The sequence below is a fragment of the Scomber japonicus genome, chromosome 9, assembly GCF_027409825.1.
Source record: "Scomber japonicus isolate fScoJap1 chromosome 9, fScoJap1.pri, whole genome shotgun sequence".
Classification (NCBI taxonomy): Eukaryota; Metazoa; Chordata; class Actinopteri; order Scombriformes; family Scombridae; genus Scomber; species Scomber japonicus.
The window spans coordinates 25,748,770-25,764,247 of NC_070586.1; the positions used below are offsets into that span (position 1 = coordinate 25,748,770).

A 15,478-nucleotide genomic window follows, 5' to 3' on the forward strand; every position below is an offset into this window, starting at 1 on the left:
TCTATACAGTAGGACACAGCTTCTCCTAACTCTTAACACACTCTATTACAACACATATACCAATACTGTATGTGCTATGCTGTCATGATTTTGGAGGGCCCTGTACTCTCTATCATTATTCAAGAATTTGGGTATTTTCTACAATATATTTCTTGACTTAATGATGTAGATTCTTATACAAAGAGACAATTAAAACATATCATAAAACTACACAGTCACACTGGGGGACAAGTTTTTACATTACAAGGAACATGGGTACTATGGTTTATTTTAATACATCTACCATCCCCCTACAGGCACTGCCTCTCTATGTGATACAGTGCTTTTGAAAAAAAAGTTGGAACTACTTTTTAACTTTACATTGTAACTATGTACTTTTTACAGAAAGAGTCCAATCCTTCTACTGGGCATCTGCTTGAGAATAAATATCACTAAAATATGACACCTAAATGAACTTGGGCACTTTCTTGGGAACAACTACTTTTTATTTAATTTTTTTTTCTTTGAAGTGAATTCTGAGTTTTTTAAAAAACCCATTGCTGTTCTTTCTCACTCTGATCTCCCCGAAAGAGCTCTACACTGAATGTAGTAACTCCATGTGGCTCCCTCTCCTCTGCATGTGGTAAGCTTATAACACAGGAAATCACTGTAGGTTTGCACCCTGGAGGTCACCTGAACAACAGAAGATCAGAACAAGCAGACATTGCACAGGCAGCAGCCCTCTTCCCTCTGTCTCCCCCTCCTGAACAGCCTGCGGCCTCAGGCCAGCAGCCACCTAATTGCTGGGGAGAGGGAGTGCTTCCCTACCTCATTGCCTTGGATGATGTGATAGATCTGCCTCAGGTAGTCGCTGCCACCTGCTTTGTGGCAGACCTCCAGCAGCATCAGGCCTATTTTCTGCTCAGTCAGTTCAGCTGCAGCGACTCCACTCTCCCTTCCTCGCTCAAATACGCTGAGAGAGACACAGAGATGAGAAGAGGAGGAGACGAAGGTGAGAGAAATCACAAAGTCAGAAAAAACAGAGAGTGGGGCAATAAGAAAGGGGAGAAAACTAAAAGAGGAAGGGTGAACTTAGATATGCATACCACCTCTGGCTAAGGAAGTATTTTCTAGTTTAGAGAGGAATTTGGGATAAAATATAGAAATTGCTATACGCGAGAAAATTCACTGAATCACGACTGAGTTTAAAATAAATAGGTTCTTTGCAGCTTTTAGACAACCCAGTCACTCTAGAGGGCCAAAAACCATGCAGCTTGGTCAAGGCTAACGCTGGTGAGAGTGAGTCAGAAATACAAATTATTGAGAAACTGATAAAATTATTTCCACTGTTTTTATTACTATTCATGAGATACATGGGGGAATTTTGACCGAAGGATGCTGGTGGCACTAAAAATGATTGGTGTGTGTGTTCTTAGGCGTGTATCCGTGTGTGTGTAATTGTGTGTCAAGGTCCTCGCGCATGTACAGTCCCCAACACTGGCAGACGTCTGCATCATTTTCCTGCCCTTCCTGTATGGATGGATATCACACTACCTTCCATCAAACCTTCCCCATCACATACACTTCCTGTCATTGTTCTCTCTCTTGTTTCCCACTCCATACCCCTCTCTCTCTTTCTCTCTCTCCACCTTTGTAATTATAAGGTGGCAGAAACGGTGTTGCCTGTCAGCCAGCCATTGGCTGCTTGACATTGAGAGTGGCAAAAGAAGAGGAGTCCTGTCTCGTCCATACATCCCCTCATTCTTTTGCCTGGCGGCCCGGCGGTGGTGTTGTCGACGATGGTGGCTGTGCATCCGTGTCAGCACCTGCGCTGTATCCTTTCCTGTCCATCACTGTGCAGGTGAAGCAGATGATTGGATTCAGTCAGCGGGGTGATTAATGAGGGCCCCTCTGGATTTGGGACAGCCTATCAATCATGTCATTAGGGCCAATGTGCCCTGAAAGAGGCAGACCTCCGCCAAGGAATAACTGCATTCATCTTCATCTGTGTATGCATCCCGTCAGCCCAGCCAGGGTCACCATGATGGAGAACAATAATCTTCTCTTCTACAAATTACTTTGCAAAGACAAGGTGGGTGGTGTGGGGAGGGGGTTACAGTTGGGAAAGGAAGGAGGGAAAGTGGGATGAGGGAACAGAGGTGGGAGGGCCCACAAGGGGCAAATGTTCTTTGTAGGGAGGGATTCACCCTGTGTGTGTGTGTGTGTGTGTGTGTGTGTGTGTGTGTGTGCGTGTGTGTGTGTGTGTGTGTGTGTGTGTGTGTGTGTGTGTGTGTGTGTGTGCGTGTGTGCGCATGAGATGCCAGTGAGTGAAGTGCCAGTTGTTTTTGGAGTTATTACATCCACCACACTCTCACTCTCTCTCTTTCTGACACTGTATTCTGATTGTTTACAAGCCAGGCGTCACTTCCCTGTGAAGGTTAGTTTAATGAATAGTAATGATTCCACTGAATGCCTCCGACAGGTGATACATAATCACTCTTCTTTCACTTTTCCGCCTAACCTCCTTCCCACCTCTCCACCGCCCCATCTCTTCTCTTTTTTCCTCCCATCTTGCCTGCTCTTCCTGTCACTGAACCAGACAGGATTTCCTAGAACTGCCCATTTTTGTTTTCTTTTTTCTTTTTTTTTTAATTGTAGATGTTGTGTTAGAACACTGGATCACCTTTTTATGAAGATGGATGCAACCAGAGTTTCTTATGATAAAGTGAGCCACAAAACATGCAATTTCTGGGAACGAGCTACAAAGCACTGAGCCAAAGGTCACAGATCAGCCCAAAGTGAAAGCTGTTTTCCCATCACTCCATCCTGCAGTCCACTCAGTCAGACTGCGTGTCCATCATTTACCACAACAAATATAGCGGAGATGCATTGATCTTAGACATAGAGGTTTTCTATGAAAAATGATCATGATGATACAATACATCATAATTTGAATGCTCAATTAAAAAAAGCATATCTAAGCTGCACACTCTCGCCATTGTTTTATTCAGCATTTATATTGAATGTCAACTGCCTAAATACATCATCAGTCAGTTTGATCAGTTTGTACCTCCTCCTTCAGACTACCAACCCTCAACCTCCATCTTATTATTGATAAATCACTAAAAGTATGTATTGGGAAATTAGTATTAATTTTATAAAAAGCAGTTTTTATTATCAAAATGGTCTGAATGAAATTATGTCTCACATGAATAATCAATATAAAGTGAGAGTAGTGATAGCACTTTTCCTGAATGCATGAAAACATTAATATGAAATACATCAATACTATTCTGACCTTGACCTCTTGCTAAATCCTGACAATTGACCTCTCACCTGTCTGAGCAAAGTTTGCGGGCCTTCTGCAGCTGTATGTTTATCCATTTGGGTCTTTTTTCCTCCAGAGCCTGCAGCACTTTGTGCACTGTGGGTTTGGGAACACCCTGCCAAACAGACAACCAAAACATGGCACACATCAGCTCAAATATAATCTGGTTTACCATGTCAGTATTCCATTTTAACATATATAAATATAAAAACTGTACACTTTCAGCTTGTTCCTACCAAATGTAAACTTTGGAATGACTTGCCTGAGGAGGTCAGGGTTGCAAAATCACTTTTAGAAATTTTTGGGTGAATAAATTTAATATTATGGTATTTTAGTTTGCATCTATGTGTTTTAAATGTTTAGTTTTTATTGTAAAGCACTTTGTAACTGTGTTTCGAACAGTGTTGTATAAATAAATAGTATTAGAATTAATATTTTACTAATATAATTATACTTCTCATTTTGCCTTTGATATTACTTTTTATGTACATTTTATTTGTTAAAAATCCTTCTTTAAAAAAAAAAAATCACAAAGACTCTCAACAAATAAGCAGCAAATGTTGGCCACTTAGATTTAACATCTCATTCTCTCTATCAACCATACCATGAGATATGGAATATAAAATAAAATGATAAGCTAGCGGCTTCACCTTTAAGATCAACCACAATAGTCCAGTTTAAAGTCCTTCTTTACATTCTTAGTAGTGCACAAGGCCCTTCATTATTTCAATGACTGTTATTATCTAAAACTTTTCCTTTACCTTTTGTTGAAAGCCCATTGAAGCCTGCAGGCACTCAGCCAGCAGGCCTAGGCGGTCCCTGGCGCCCCGGTCCAGGGCCAGCCCACTGATCTGTTCTTGTGTGTCTTGGTCCTCCAGGCCCTGGATCAGGCAGTTTATCAGGGCCCAGAGCAACAGGCCCACTAAGCGCAGCTGCCGGTTATGCTGGGAGAGGTGCTTCTCTGCCACTTGGAAGAGGTAGCGGATGGGGAGAGGTAAAGATGCTACAGCCAAGGGCAGGTTGGTGAAAATGTAAGACATGGCTTGAATAGCTAGAGATGTGACAGCTGGAAGGAGAAAGAAACATTAGCTGTTAGTTTTTGGAAATACCTAAAAAATTCCAGTACCTTACTTATCTTGAAGATATGCCCAGTCCATACATACTCTTAGAAGTAGTCTCCTTTCCTTGTGCTTCCGCTGTCATGTAGTTCCAATCCTTAGGTACTTTAGCCAGGACACTCTCTGGTACATCCCGCTTGAATGAGGCTCCACTGGGCTCTTCTGTGGCCTGCCAGTCCATCACCATGGAAACCAGGTGTACCAGGAGGCTGTTGGTAGACTTGGTAACTATTGCCCGTACACAGCTGACCACTACAGGCAGACTCCGTGTTGTTTCTGCTAAAAAAGGTGAATGAATTTGGCAGGTAAAGATGGCCGTTTGTAAAAAATATATATATATAAAGTTTAGCTTGTAGTTCATGTTGGGTTATGACCAGTTGTGAGGAGGACTGGACCAGTCAAGATACTGGAAGAAGAAACCAAAATAATAGGCTAAAAAAAGTACTGAATTGTCTCACTTGAGATGATATGTTTGGCATGGAAAATGTTTGCTCTACTAACTGAACTAAACACATTATGATGCAGCTGATTTTGTGTAGTTGTGTCCTACAATGGCACATGTGCCATCATGCTTTATGACACTCAGAGACCACTAACTGACAGAGACACTAGCTGCAGGTCAAAGCCTTTCCGAGGCTAGTTCAAAACAAATTATGCACAGTTAAGTTTAATAAGTAGACATATTGCATGTTGAACAAACATTCCTGCTTTGAATTATTTTGAAAGTAGACATGAATAACAAAGAAGTCTCTCATTCCATCTGAAAAAATAAGACCTCCAACTAAAAGCTTCTAATACCATTCAAAGTTTTAAATGATGTGTAAGGTTTGGAATTGTAAACTTCTTAATGACCCACAGACCTGTTATAATATTGACACAAAAATGATGGCCAATTTTATGAATGCTACACAATTATTGTGTATTGGGTTACAATTTGAATCAAAGGTTTTGTGAATACATAGCTATAGTCCATCTAGTCATAACAGTGTACTTTATCTTGTTCAAAAATAAAACCACTTTTCAAACGATGGGAAAATTCAGGGACATGAATAGCATATGCTATGGTATTCTGTTGAACTATCTGTAATAAAGCAAGTGATATCAAGTTAAATTCAGATGTTTTTGATCAAACCCAGGTGGCCCGACAGAAGAAATCTTACTACCTTCTCCAGGTGCACTATGTCTTTCATCACTCTGCCCTTTCATATCCTGCTTATATTGATAGCAGAGCAGCTACAGCATGGAGTTGTATGGCACCCATAAACTTCCTCCAGCATTGGCTGTAAAACTAAAGGCTACAACAGAGAGATATAGTGCAGTGGCGGCATTGGAAGTGCTCTGAAATCTCAAGGGACACTTTACAAATGTGTGACCTCAGACCCACAGAAAAAGAGGAGAGCGGAACAGAAAATCATATAGCTTTTTGAAGAAAAAGCACTCTGCGGCAGGTGAGACCTAGACCTATTTTTCAAAGTCACTTAGTTTTCAGACTGTATACTGCCTGCTACTGTATTGACTATTGTATTGATTTGAAACAACCTGCTACTATATGATGAAACATCAGTCTAAGTGGAGAAATGGCGAAACTCTCAACGTAATCTATGAAAGTTAACTCAGTGAACAGTTTAAATAGAAATAGGGGCATGGGGGGTATCCTGTAACCAAAATTATAATACAAAGATTTGGCACAGTCCAATAATTAAACTAATTACCCTGTGAGGATAAATGATGATTGGATGACATTGAGAATTTCTCTCTGGCTCACTCTATCTCTTTTCCGTTCTTTCCCTCTGTCAACCCCTCCCTTGCTCTATCTCCATCCAAATACTCTTCTCCAATCACCCTAATTTATGCTACAATAATTACCACTCACCCAGGATATAAAAATCACCAGCAAAAAGAGCTCCATACTCCACAGGAGTTCTGATTAAGCTCTGTATCAAAGCTTGTACCAGAGAGAGGTGGGAAAAAAAGAAAGAGTTGGGAAGTAATTGCAGTCTCTGTAACAGTATATTAAAGTCATTCTTTAACTCACGTGCATGCAATGTCAACACAGGCCCTAAAAAAATAGATATTAGAGATTTCCTTTGTGGGCAGAACTACTTGTGTTTTACATATTGTATACGTTTTGAAGTAAGTTAGAGAATTTTCCATTTCCACTTATCGAAATTGTTGTGTCTCAATAGCCTGGGAAGTATGAAACAGTAACCTGTTATTATATTATAACTTTATTGTGTATTATACAATCCAGTGCATTATATGGCACTACCGTAAATACTGAGGAATGAAAGTATGAAAATTTACATTAATAACATTTAATTTGTATTAATATGAACGTTTTTAGCACGGTAATTTCTAGTAATACAAAGTGTGTATCAGCCTCCATATCAATAGAATATCAGTAATATTGGTTGGGAATAGAGCAACCTGTAGGAATAACTCTGAACTACAACATACAGTATACAGCAGCTGGTAGTTACTTTACCTGAAAGTGTATAGAGATGTTCCCATATGTTAACCCTCTCCAGGTATGGTTCAAGGGCCTGAGTCAAGGCCTTGGGAACATTATTCAGGCAAGTGAATATGTTGAACAGTGCGACTATGAAGTCATCTCCTGCCTTGCAATTCTCTGTAGACATTTCTATGCTGCTCTCCTGGCAAAAGTCTGAAAAAAAGAAAAAAAATAGAGTCAGCCTGTGTGTGTGTTCAAAATATAGATGCATTTATGAAATTTTGAATCTCAGGGGCACTTGACAGACACACAAAAAAACAAGACACACAAAGAGATAAAAAGTTTTATTCATACACACACATATAGTAAGTAGTAAAATCTGTTTTTTCTGAATTATGATTCTGAAAATACCAACCTTATGGAGGAAGGCAGTAAGAGATGTACAACCCTATCCTACGACACAGCATCTTGATTCTTTGCACAAAAACACATTGGAAAATGTCAAGGCTGCCCAACCTGACACATGTTAACAGAAAGGGTGAACAAAAGGCATTGTGGAATAGAAGGGGAAGAAAAACCCACATCTGTGTTAGATGGAGAAAAAAAATCCAGACCAGAACAAGCAGAAAAAGAAACAGATTTCAAAGCCCCTGGCAGTGGGATCCACAGCACATGGAGACAGGAAGTGAAAAGGAAGAGGTTTTGACAGGGTGTCCTTGTGGGGGTTGCTGTCTGAGCGTAGGGCTGAGGATGGAGGTGTGTGTGTGTATAACCCATATGGATGTCTATATATGCCTTTCTGTACTTACAAGTGTGTGTGTGTGTGTGTGTGTGTGTGTGTGTGTGTGTGTGTGTGTGTGTGTGTGTGTGTGTGTGTGCGTGTGCTAAGTTGACAGGGGTTGCTGAGGAAAGGCCCATTGCTCCAGAGGTGGCAGACATCCAGTGGTCTGTCAGTCTGCAGTGTGGGAGATGACAACTATTTGAATAAGATGGTGTATGCAATGCAGCAGTCAATAAGGGGGATGCTGTGATGGCGGGCAGCACAACTTCCTTCTGACTAATACTGAGCTATTTTAAAATGACAGGACTAAATTAGCTGTTGCAGTACAGGGCCAGTGATATCAGCCAGCTTAATAACAGGCAGGTAGGAAGCACTGCCAACACTCAAGGTCCAAATGAGAACAGATTCCCTCTGTCTCCATCTTTAAGTTTCCCTTTATGCTATCCACTCTTTCCTTTTCTTTCATAATCACACATCCAACACATACACTCAAAAGTTGTCAACCACCCTGACCTACAACAGTCTATTAGGCAGCATCATGTGGGTTATGCCAGCATCTTGTTCTCCGCCTGTCTGGTAATTGGTCCTTAAGGAGACAATGCTCTGGATATCACTGCTGTGGCTGCAACGGTCCAACGAAACAGCGGTGACTAACATTAATTTCCACTTGGGGTGCTGGAGAGCATGGCAGGTTAACTAGATGCCTTTTAATAATGATCCCATTATGGAGCAGCAGATGACTTCAGAAAACAGATGACAGTGCACTGGCATCTCAAGTTTCCACTACTGCTGCAGCACACAATAATTCCAATGTGTTTGTGTCTCTACGTTGATTTCTCTATTGCTTTTTTCTATTTTTCCTCTCTTTCCGTCTCTAAGCTTATCCAACCTTGATACATAGCCAAAACATACACCTGTTTATCTTCCGGACAACCAGTCAACCAGTCACAGGAGACCCTCTCTGCAAACCTCTGTAATTGGAAGCAGGCATGCTGATGATAATAAAAAAAGCTGTGTGTGTGTGTGTGTGTGTGTGTGTATGTGTGTGTGTGTGTGTGTGTGTGTGTGTGTGTGTGCCTGTGTGTGCCTGTGTGTGCCTGTGTGTGCCTGTGTGTGCCTGTATGTGCATGCACCAGAAGTAATGTAATGTCTCCTTATTCAGGGCAAGCTGTGCAAAGGCTTGGAAAACTGTATTGTATTGTGGATATGGACATATTATCCTCAAGCATTTTCACATCAGCAATCAATGAGAAGGCCATTTAGTTTGCAAGTTAGCTCTCCAGTGAGTTAGTCTGCTTTGACAAGGCAGAAATACTATACTAACAACACAGTTGAAAAAGTCTGTATAGCATATCAAAAACAATTCACTGACAGATTTTAAAACTTAGTGTCCAATTGTTCAAACCGCAACAATCTTTCAAAATGACAATAACGCACCACATTGAACTCAATTGGTTAGAACAATGAAGTTCTGTATTGTCCCTGTATTAGTTATTTAGTACCATGATACACACAAACACACACACATCTGTCTCTGTGTGTGTGTGTGTGTGTGTGTGTGTGTGTGTACAGAAGGAAATGCAGTGGCTTATGGGAGTGTAAGTGTTCAGTCAAGCCGCTCCTTCTGTCTTTCTGCTTCCTGGTTAATTAGCCCGTCACTGTGATAACACACGAGAGTCAGCGCTTCCAGCATTGATTTACGGCAGCGTGTAGGGAGAAGCATTGCAGAGCCTCTGAGCCAGACTCAGACCCAGCAAGAGAATGAGACAGTGAGAGTTGTTATTAATGAGGTCGCTATAATGTGAATTAATGTGCGAGTGCACAACAGTCTTTAAAGGTTAGACTGTTGCCGGTGCGGAGGAGAGAAGAAGGAAGGGAAAATCTTTAAAGGTCAGCGTGTGTACTCCGCCTGGGCCTGTTGAGTGTTTATTACTGCGCTCTATTGATTTAGTGATGATGATGACCAAGGTGAAAATGATGATGATGGCAAAGATGATGATGATAACTTCATAAAATGGACAGAGATCATCTAATATCTATATAACTTACTTAGGATCTTAAAGCATAATTAAGACACTGGTAAACACCTTCCATAGACGGAAGGAATCAACTTTGTGGTTCCACTATCATAAAAAAAGGAAATATGAAAGAAAAAGGCTCATATTATTTATTCCAAAAGATGGACAGCTAGGTATGTACACAGCATGCATACACACACATACACAATCTGCCTTTCATTCAGTAACACATACCAATCCATCTACACCAGAAAGAGAGGACTTACGAGAGTTTTCCAGGAGTATTTGGGGCAGGTGACAGTCTCTGTAAAGCAGCATTTGCAGCAGCAACCTGGGATTGCTTCCTGGGTCAGAAGTCAGCAGCCTCAGCTGACATGCCAAGGCTGTCTGGCCCATAAGGCCATCTCTGAGAGTGGAGAGAGGGAAAACAAAGTTGACAGTTCTGCAGTGTCAGGTGAGTGTTCAGATAGTAGTCCATTTAGCAAGAAGCAACCATAGAGGGAAAAAGATTCACTGGTGAAAGACAAAGACAGAAATCACAGCTTGGATGACAATCTTGGAGGAAATAGTATTTATGCTACAACAGTAACTTCCTTCAGTGTCACTCACTCCTGATATGAGCTTACTCTGCAAATGCCTTCACTCTCGCTTACTTATAGTGTGCACCGGGAAGGAATTAGCTCTAATCTTGGCCAGCTAAAAGCAAATTAACATTTGGGAGACAGCCAAATACATGAATATACAGCAGTACCCCCCTCCTACATCTTTTGTATAACCAAGAGGCTGCAGCCAGCTGTGGGTAATGAGCCGTATCCTTGGTGTGTGTGTGTGTGTATGTGTGTGTGTCTGTGTGCGCACCCTTCAGTGCCTATGCTTGTGGTTAATATGTGTGCAAGTGTGAGAGCATGCTGACATGTGTGTGCCTGCATGTTACTTTATACATCTCAATAAAATCTAATGGAAGGAATGGACAGAGTTTGTCTGAAGAGCAAGGAGGCGGGAGTCTGTACAGGGGGTGTCTGCCCAGAAATTAACCATTCTATTTGAGCCAGAAAGCTAGAGCCGGGTGCACCCTGCTGCTTGACTGAGGAAAACTATGCCTCGATCTGACAGCGCAATTTATGATGTCACTGGGACCGCAAATCCAGAAGAAATCCTCTTTTAACTGCTCTGATAAATCTACCCAGCTACAGCACAGGGTCAGCTTACAGAACTAAGACACACAGACATACACACACATATGTGCAAAGCAAAGGAGAAACATGCAGTGCAAGAATGTATGCGTGCACAGAAACACACATAAGTCCAGAAAACGGAACTTCAGATGCGTTCTTTATAGCCTGTAATCCTAGATGATTTATTTATGTGCTTTGTGATTTTATTATTGTTTTATTTAATAACCATAACAATGGATTTTATTTTAATGAGCTGGGGAGAGATTTGGCCACAGAGACCAGGTCCTGGATGAGGACCTGTGGATCTGGCCCTGGGCCACCAGCAGGCCCCCTGGCGCCTTTGCATGCAGGCAGGAGGTGGGAGCAAAGAAATAAAGAGGTCATAAAAATAAACTAATTTCAGCTCTCCAATACATAGAAGTAGGAGAGCGGGAGTTAGTTTGATTTGTGCCCCATAAGCACGCAATGACATCACCTCTGGCTGTGAGGGAGATGAGAGGGGAGGAGGGTGGAGTCAAGGGTGAGGGGGAGAGTGATTGACTGCACCTTGGAGGTCAGTAACAGTAACTGGACACACATGCACACACACACATTCCTACGCATGTACACATTAACGCGTACATGAGCACATACACACCACAATGTACTCTGTTGACGCCTCATGTGTAAAGCCCTCAGCAACCATCAACATAAACAAAATCAGTGTCAGCGTCAATGGTAGTTTATGTTATTTTTTTCTTTCTCAGCTTGCATCTGTGTTATATTACCACAGCAACTGTAGCTTGAAGCCCTCAGCAATGTGTAAGTCTTGTAATACAGCTGCACGTATGCTGCTGTAACTCCACATACACACACACATATGGTTCTTTATACAGTGGGTGGAGGTGTGTGTGATGGCTTAGCATACCAGAGTGTGTGTGTGTGTATGTGTGTGTTTGTGTCTGAAAATGTATATGTGTGCCTACTTTGTGATGGGTGATGGATGGTATAAAGGCTGTTTTACATACCGTATGGCCTGTTCTGTGAAGAGGTCAGGGTCTATAACATTTAGCCAGTGGACAAGAGGGCTGTCAGGCTGGTGTGGCATGGACTCCTTTGCAGGATTAATCACAAATGTCCTGGAGGAAGACAGATCGCTCATAGCAATTTTGAACTATATATCTTCAATATACTATCTTCTCTATTGCAATGGCTTCCCTGGAGCCTATTCTTTCAGTTAATGTTTTTAACATTAGCAGCCCACTCATTTTGTTACAAAATCTAGTGTGGGGCCAAATGTGTTTGAGACACACATGGTTCTAGCCACATGACTATATCTGTGTTCTACTGGAAAAAGTGAAAGTACAAAAAAACTTGCTTAGGTCATATTTTATTAAAAGTTAAGTTGAACCAAAAAAATAACACGGTGTATACCAACCTGTACAGCAACGATAAGGGTGCTGTGACAATGATGAGGACTGTCAGGAGTTGGTCACACAGGCTATGGATTTGGTATGGCCAGTCTGATCTGCCGGCTATTATGGCAATCGCTGAAGAAGGGTCGGAACACACCAGGGCCTCAGGACTTTCACACACACTCCACAAAAGCTGCTTCACATACAGCAACACTGCCGTAATGTCACATCTTGGACACAAAGTAAGAAAACAGAAAAGGTGAATGTACAGATGAAAACAGAAAAGATGAGATGTGAGGGGATTACGTGAGAACACATGCAAAGAGAGAAAGAGAGAAGCACTGTCATATTGAAGCACTGAAACATCCACCATTACATCATGACATAACAGCCTCATCACACAGCCAGTTAAATACTAGAATCTCCTGGTGATTTTACAGTTGGAAGGTTAAGTGTACTGCTGGCTTCGGATTTCACTATTAAAGTCATTGCGTTTACGTTTAAATGCCCATAATAAATCTATTTCCTCAATTGGTTGGGAGGGGGCTGCTCATCATCTCTCATCTCCTAATCCCCGCTCTTCCCTATGGTCTAAAGCTTTTTTAGACCCACACAGGGATGTACTGATACAGAAGAGGTGAGGTAACACAATAGTACCCATGTGAGTGCTAAACCTGCAGACAGAAACTTGGAGAAGCTTTGAAAAGCCATCTGTTTAGCCTTTCCTTACACTTAACAATTGTCTCTCCAGACACACACGATCTCAAAGCAACATAAACCTAAAGACTTCGTGTTGACATCATGTGGTGCAACACAGGTACACTGCACTTTATCTGTGTCACTCTTTCATCCTCTTAATGTGTGCCACAGTTTACCTGCTCATTATCATCATTCAGCTACGTATTAGGAGGAGAAGCAAGAATGAGGATGGACAGGACGACCCCTTGAGCTTTTACAGACAGCATGTCAATGACGCACTGACACAATGCTCAGACCTCCACCATCAGCCCCACAGGAGCTGAGTGAAATTAGGCCAACAGTGAGGAAGAGGGAGCAGAAACTATTTAGGGCTTTGTCTAGGAGTTCTGATGTAATAACTGAAGTCAAAGTAATTTAGGATACCATGATGTGTAGCCAAGTCTATATGCATGTCGGCTATGCAAAGTTCTGCATGAAGGAGGTACAGAAGAAATGATGCACCTCAAAACGTAAAAATGTAATCACTCAAAGAGGTGCATATACAATGTGGTAAAGAAATAGTTTGACAGTTTGGGGAGTATGTATATTCACTTTCTCTCCAAAAGTTAGATGAGAAGATTGACCCTAATCTTAACCTTAATCCTGACCAGGATACAATTTTCCCTTTGATTGCAACACAGTATATGTAATTTCATATTGAGATATTGATATATATATTGTGATTTTGCATATTAATTCAAATTCAATTAAGAAACCATTTGCAGATAAGTCATAAGACAGGGATCTCTGCTTTGGGCTGAACCAGTGAAGTAAATACCTTTTGGAGAAATTTTGGATATGCTGTATACTTCTGAAATCAAACAATCCTGCTCACTGATTTGCACCTTTGCCCACAACAGCAAAAAACAACAAGATTCATTAAAGGGATAGCTTCCAAAGTGGACTGTGATGACAGATAAAATTGTGTTTCCTACACAGTGTTTGTTACCATAAAACCCAACCCTATGCTACAAGCAAGTTTGAAATACACTGAGGTGCTCCAATAATGGGTGATGAGTCATAATGTAGCGTAGGACTAGATTTTACATATTTCTATTTTAGAATTCTCAAGGGAATATAACTCTCTCCAATATAGGACGAGATAAAGTACCTGATCTGCAGGTGTCTCTTATATGAAGGCTGGGCCCTGGCATATCTTTGCACCAGCAGCTGTAAGGTCTCTGACAGCACCTGGCCAAGCACCTCCTTGGCTAACTTCACCGGAAGGACGGCCCATAGGTCGCTACGGAGCCCACACAGGAAGTAGAACCACATCTGCAGTGAGAAAGAACAACGCTCGCCCTGTGGAAGAAAGAGGTGGATGGGAGGAAGGTGGGAGGACAGGGAGTTTACAGATGAAGATATATTATGATATGGACATTAACAGTGAAGGGAAAACACAGAAAGCAAGAGGAGATAAAAATAGAGGGGGGAGAAAGAGAGAGGGAAAGAGAAAACATGAAGGAGAAGAAAGAGAGAGACAGAGGCAGGTCTGTCAACACCAGGATGTCTCAGTGGTCACGCCACCTGCACTCTGCACCTGGGTTTCTTGTCCCACTGGGATTTTAGATGGCTTTAAAGTCCTGAACTGGAGAACACATCACAACAGGCGCAGACTCGCGCACGTACACGCTCACACATATAGATAGCGAATGGAAAGAGGGGAGAAATTGAGAACTCTGAATAATGCAAAGACAAAAGAGTGAGATAAAAGAGGGACAGAAAGAAAGAGGCACAGATGGAGAGAAACATTACTATCCTGGCATCCTACAGAAAAGATATAGAATTAATTAGTTAAATATCTTTTTTCACCTCTACCTGTCCATTTCCTTCCAAAAATAAACTGCTCCAGCAATTGATGTGTGTGGCGCAGACACTGACACATCCAAAACTCCTCAACTTCCTCTCGTCTTCAGCTCATCATGCCCCTCAATCCCTTTCATTTTCTTCTTACTTCATCTCATCTATCTCATTCTTTATTCTCTCCTTCCTCTTCCTCTCTGTCTCCCTGGAGCCAGTCATTTAGGGATCCGTGCTTGATGGGGAGCGTGACCGAGCTCTATGTCCAGGATTACACTGCCATCCTCTGCCTGTGGACTCAGCAGAGCAAATCCAGACACAGGCATTGGATCCAAACCAAGAGCAGCCACAACTACATGTGTGGTTGGACTATTTATCCTTTCATTCAAGTCAAACTTATTTAACCAGTCAGGTCAGCTATGAACAAATTCCTATTACTGATGAAGAGCTGGCGAGAGCAAAGACTGAATCTGGGACAGGGACTAAGGATGGAACAAATTTGGAAGTTCATGACGGCTTTTTGTTTTTTCAGGTGAACAGTTTAGCATCAGGCTTTATCCACGACAAGGAAGGGAGCCACGGTTATATTCTTAACTTCTTTTGATTGTCCCAGCAGACCTCATATGCTGTTAATATAGCATAATATAGCATTTAAATATTTCTCTGCCAATACGTGTTCATATTTCAATATCAAT

General features: G+C 41.7%; 1 protein-coding gene across 1 annotated transcript in view; it reads right to left on the reverse strand.

Annotated features, from left to right (window-relative positions):
* kiaa0825 (KIAA0825 ortholog) overlaps positions 1-15,478 on the reverse strand; it is a 110,943-nt gene that overhangs the window by 64,890 nt on the left and 30,575 nt on the right. The window contains exons 11-19 of the mRNA XM_053326108.1: positions 14,095-14,285; positions 12,269-12,475; positions 11,859-11,969; positions 9,943-10,082; positions 6,911-7,090; positions 4,471-4,701; positions 4,069-4,373; positions 3,316-3,422; positions 808-952 (exon numbers count right to left, since the gene is read on the reverse strand). Coding sequence (XP_053182083.1) covers positions 808-952; positions 3,316-3,422; positions 4,069-4,373; positions 4,471-4,701; positions 6,911-7,090; positions 9,943-10,082; positions 11,859-11,969; positions 12,269-12,475; positions 14,095-14,285 — 1,617 coding nt within the window. The remainder of the gene's footprint in view (positions 1-807; positions 953-3,315; positions 3,423-4,068; positions 4,374-4,470; positions 4,702-6,910; positions 7,091-9,942; positions 10,083-11,858; positions 11,970-12,268; positions 12,476-14,094; positions 14,286-15,478) is intronic.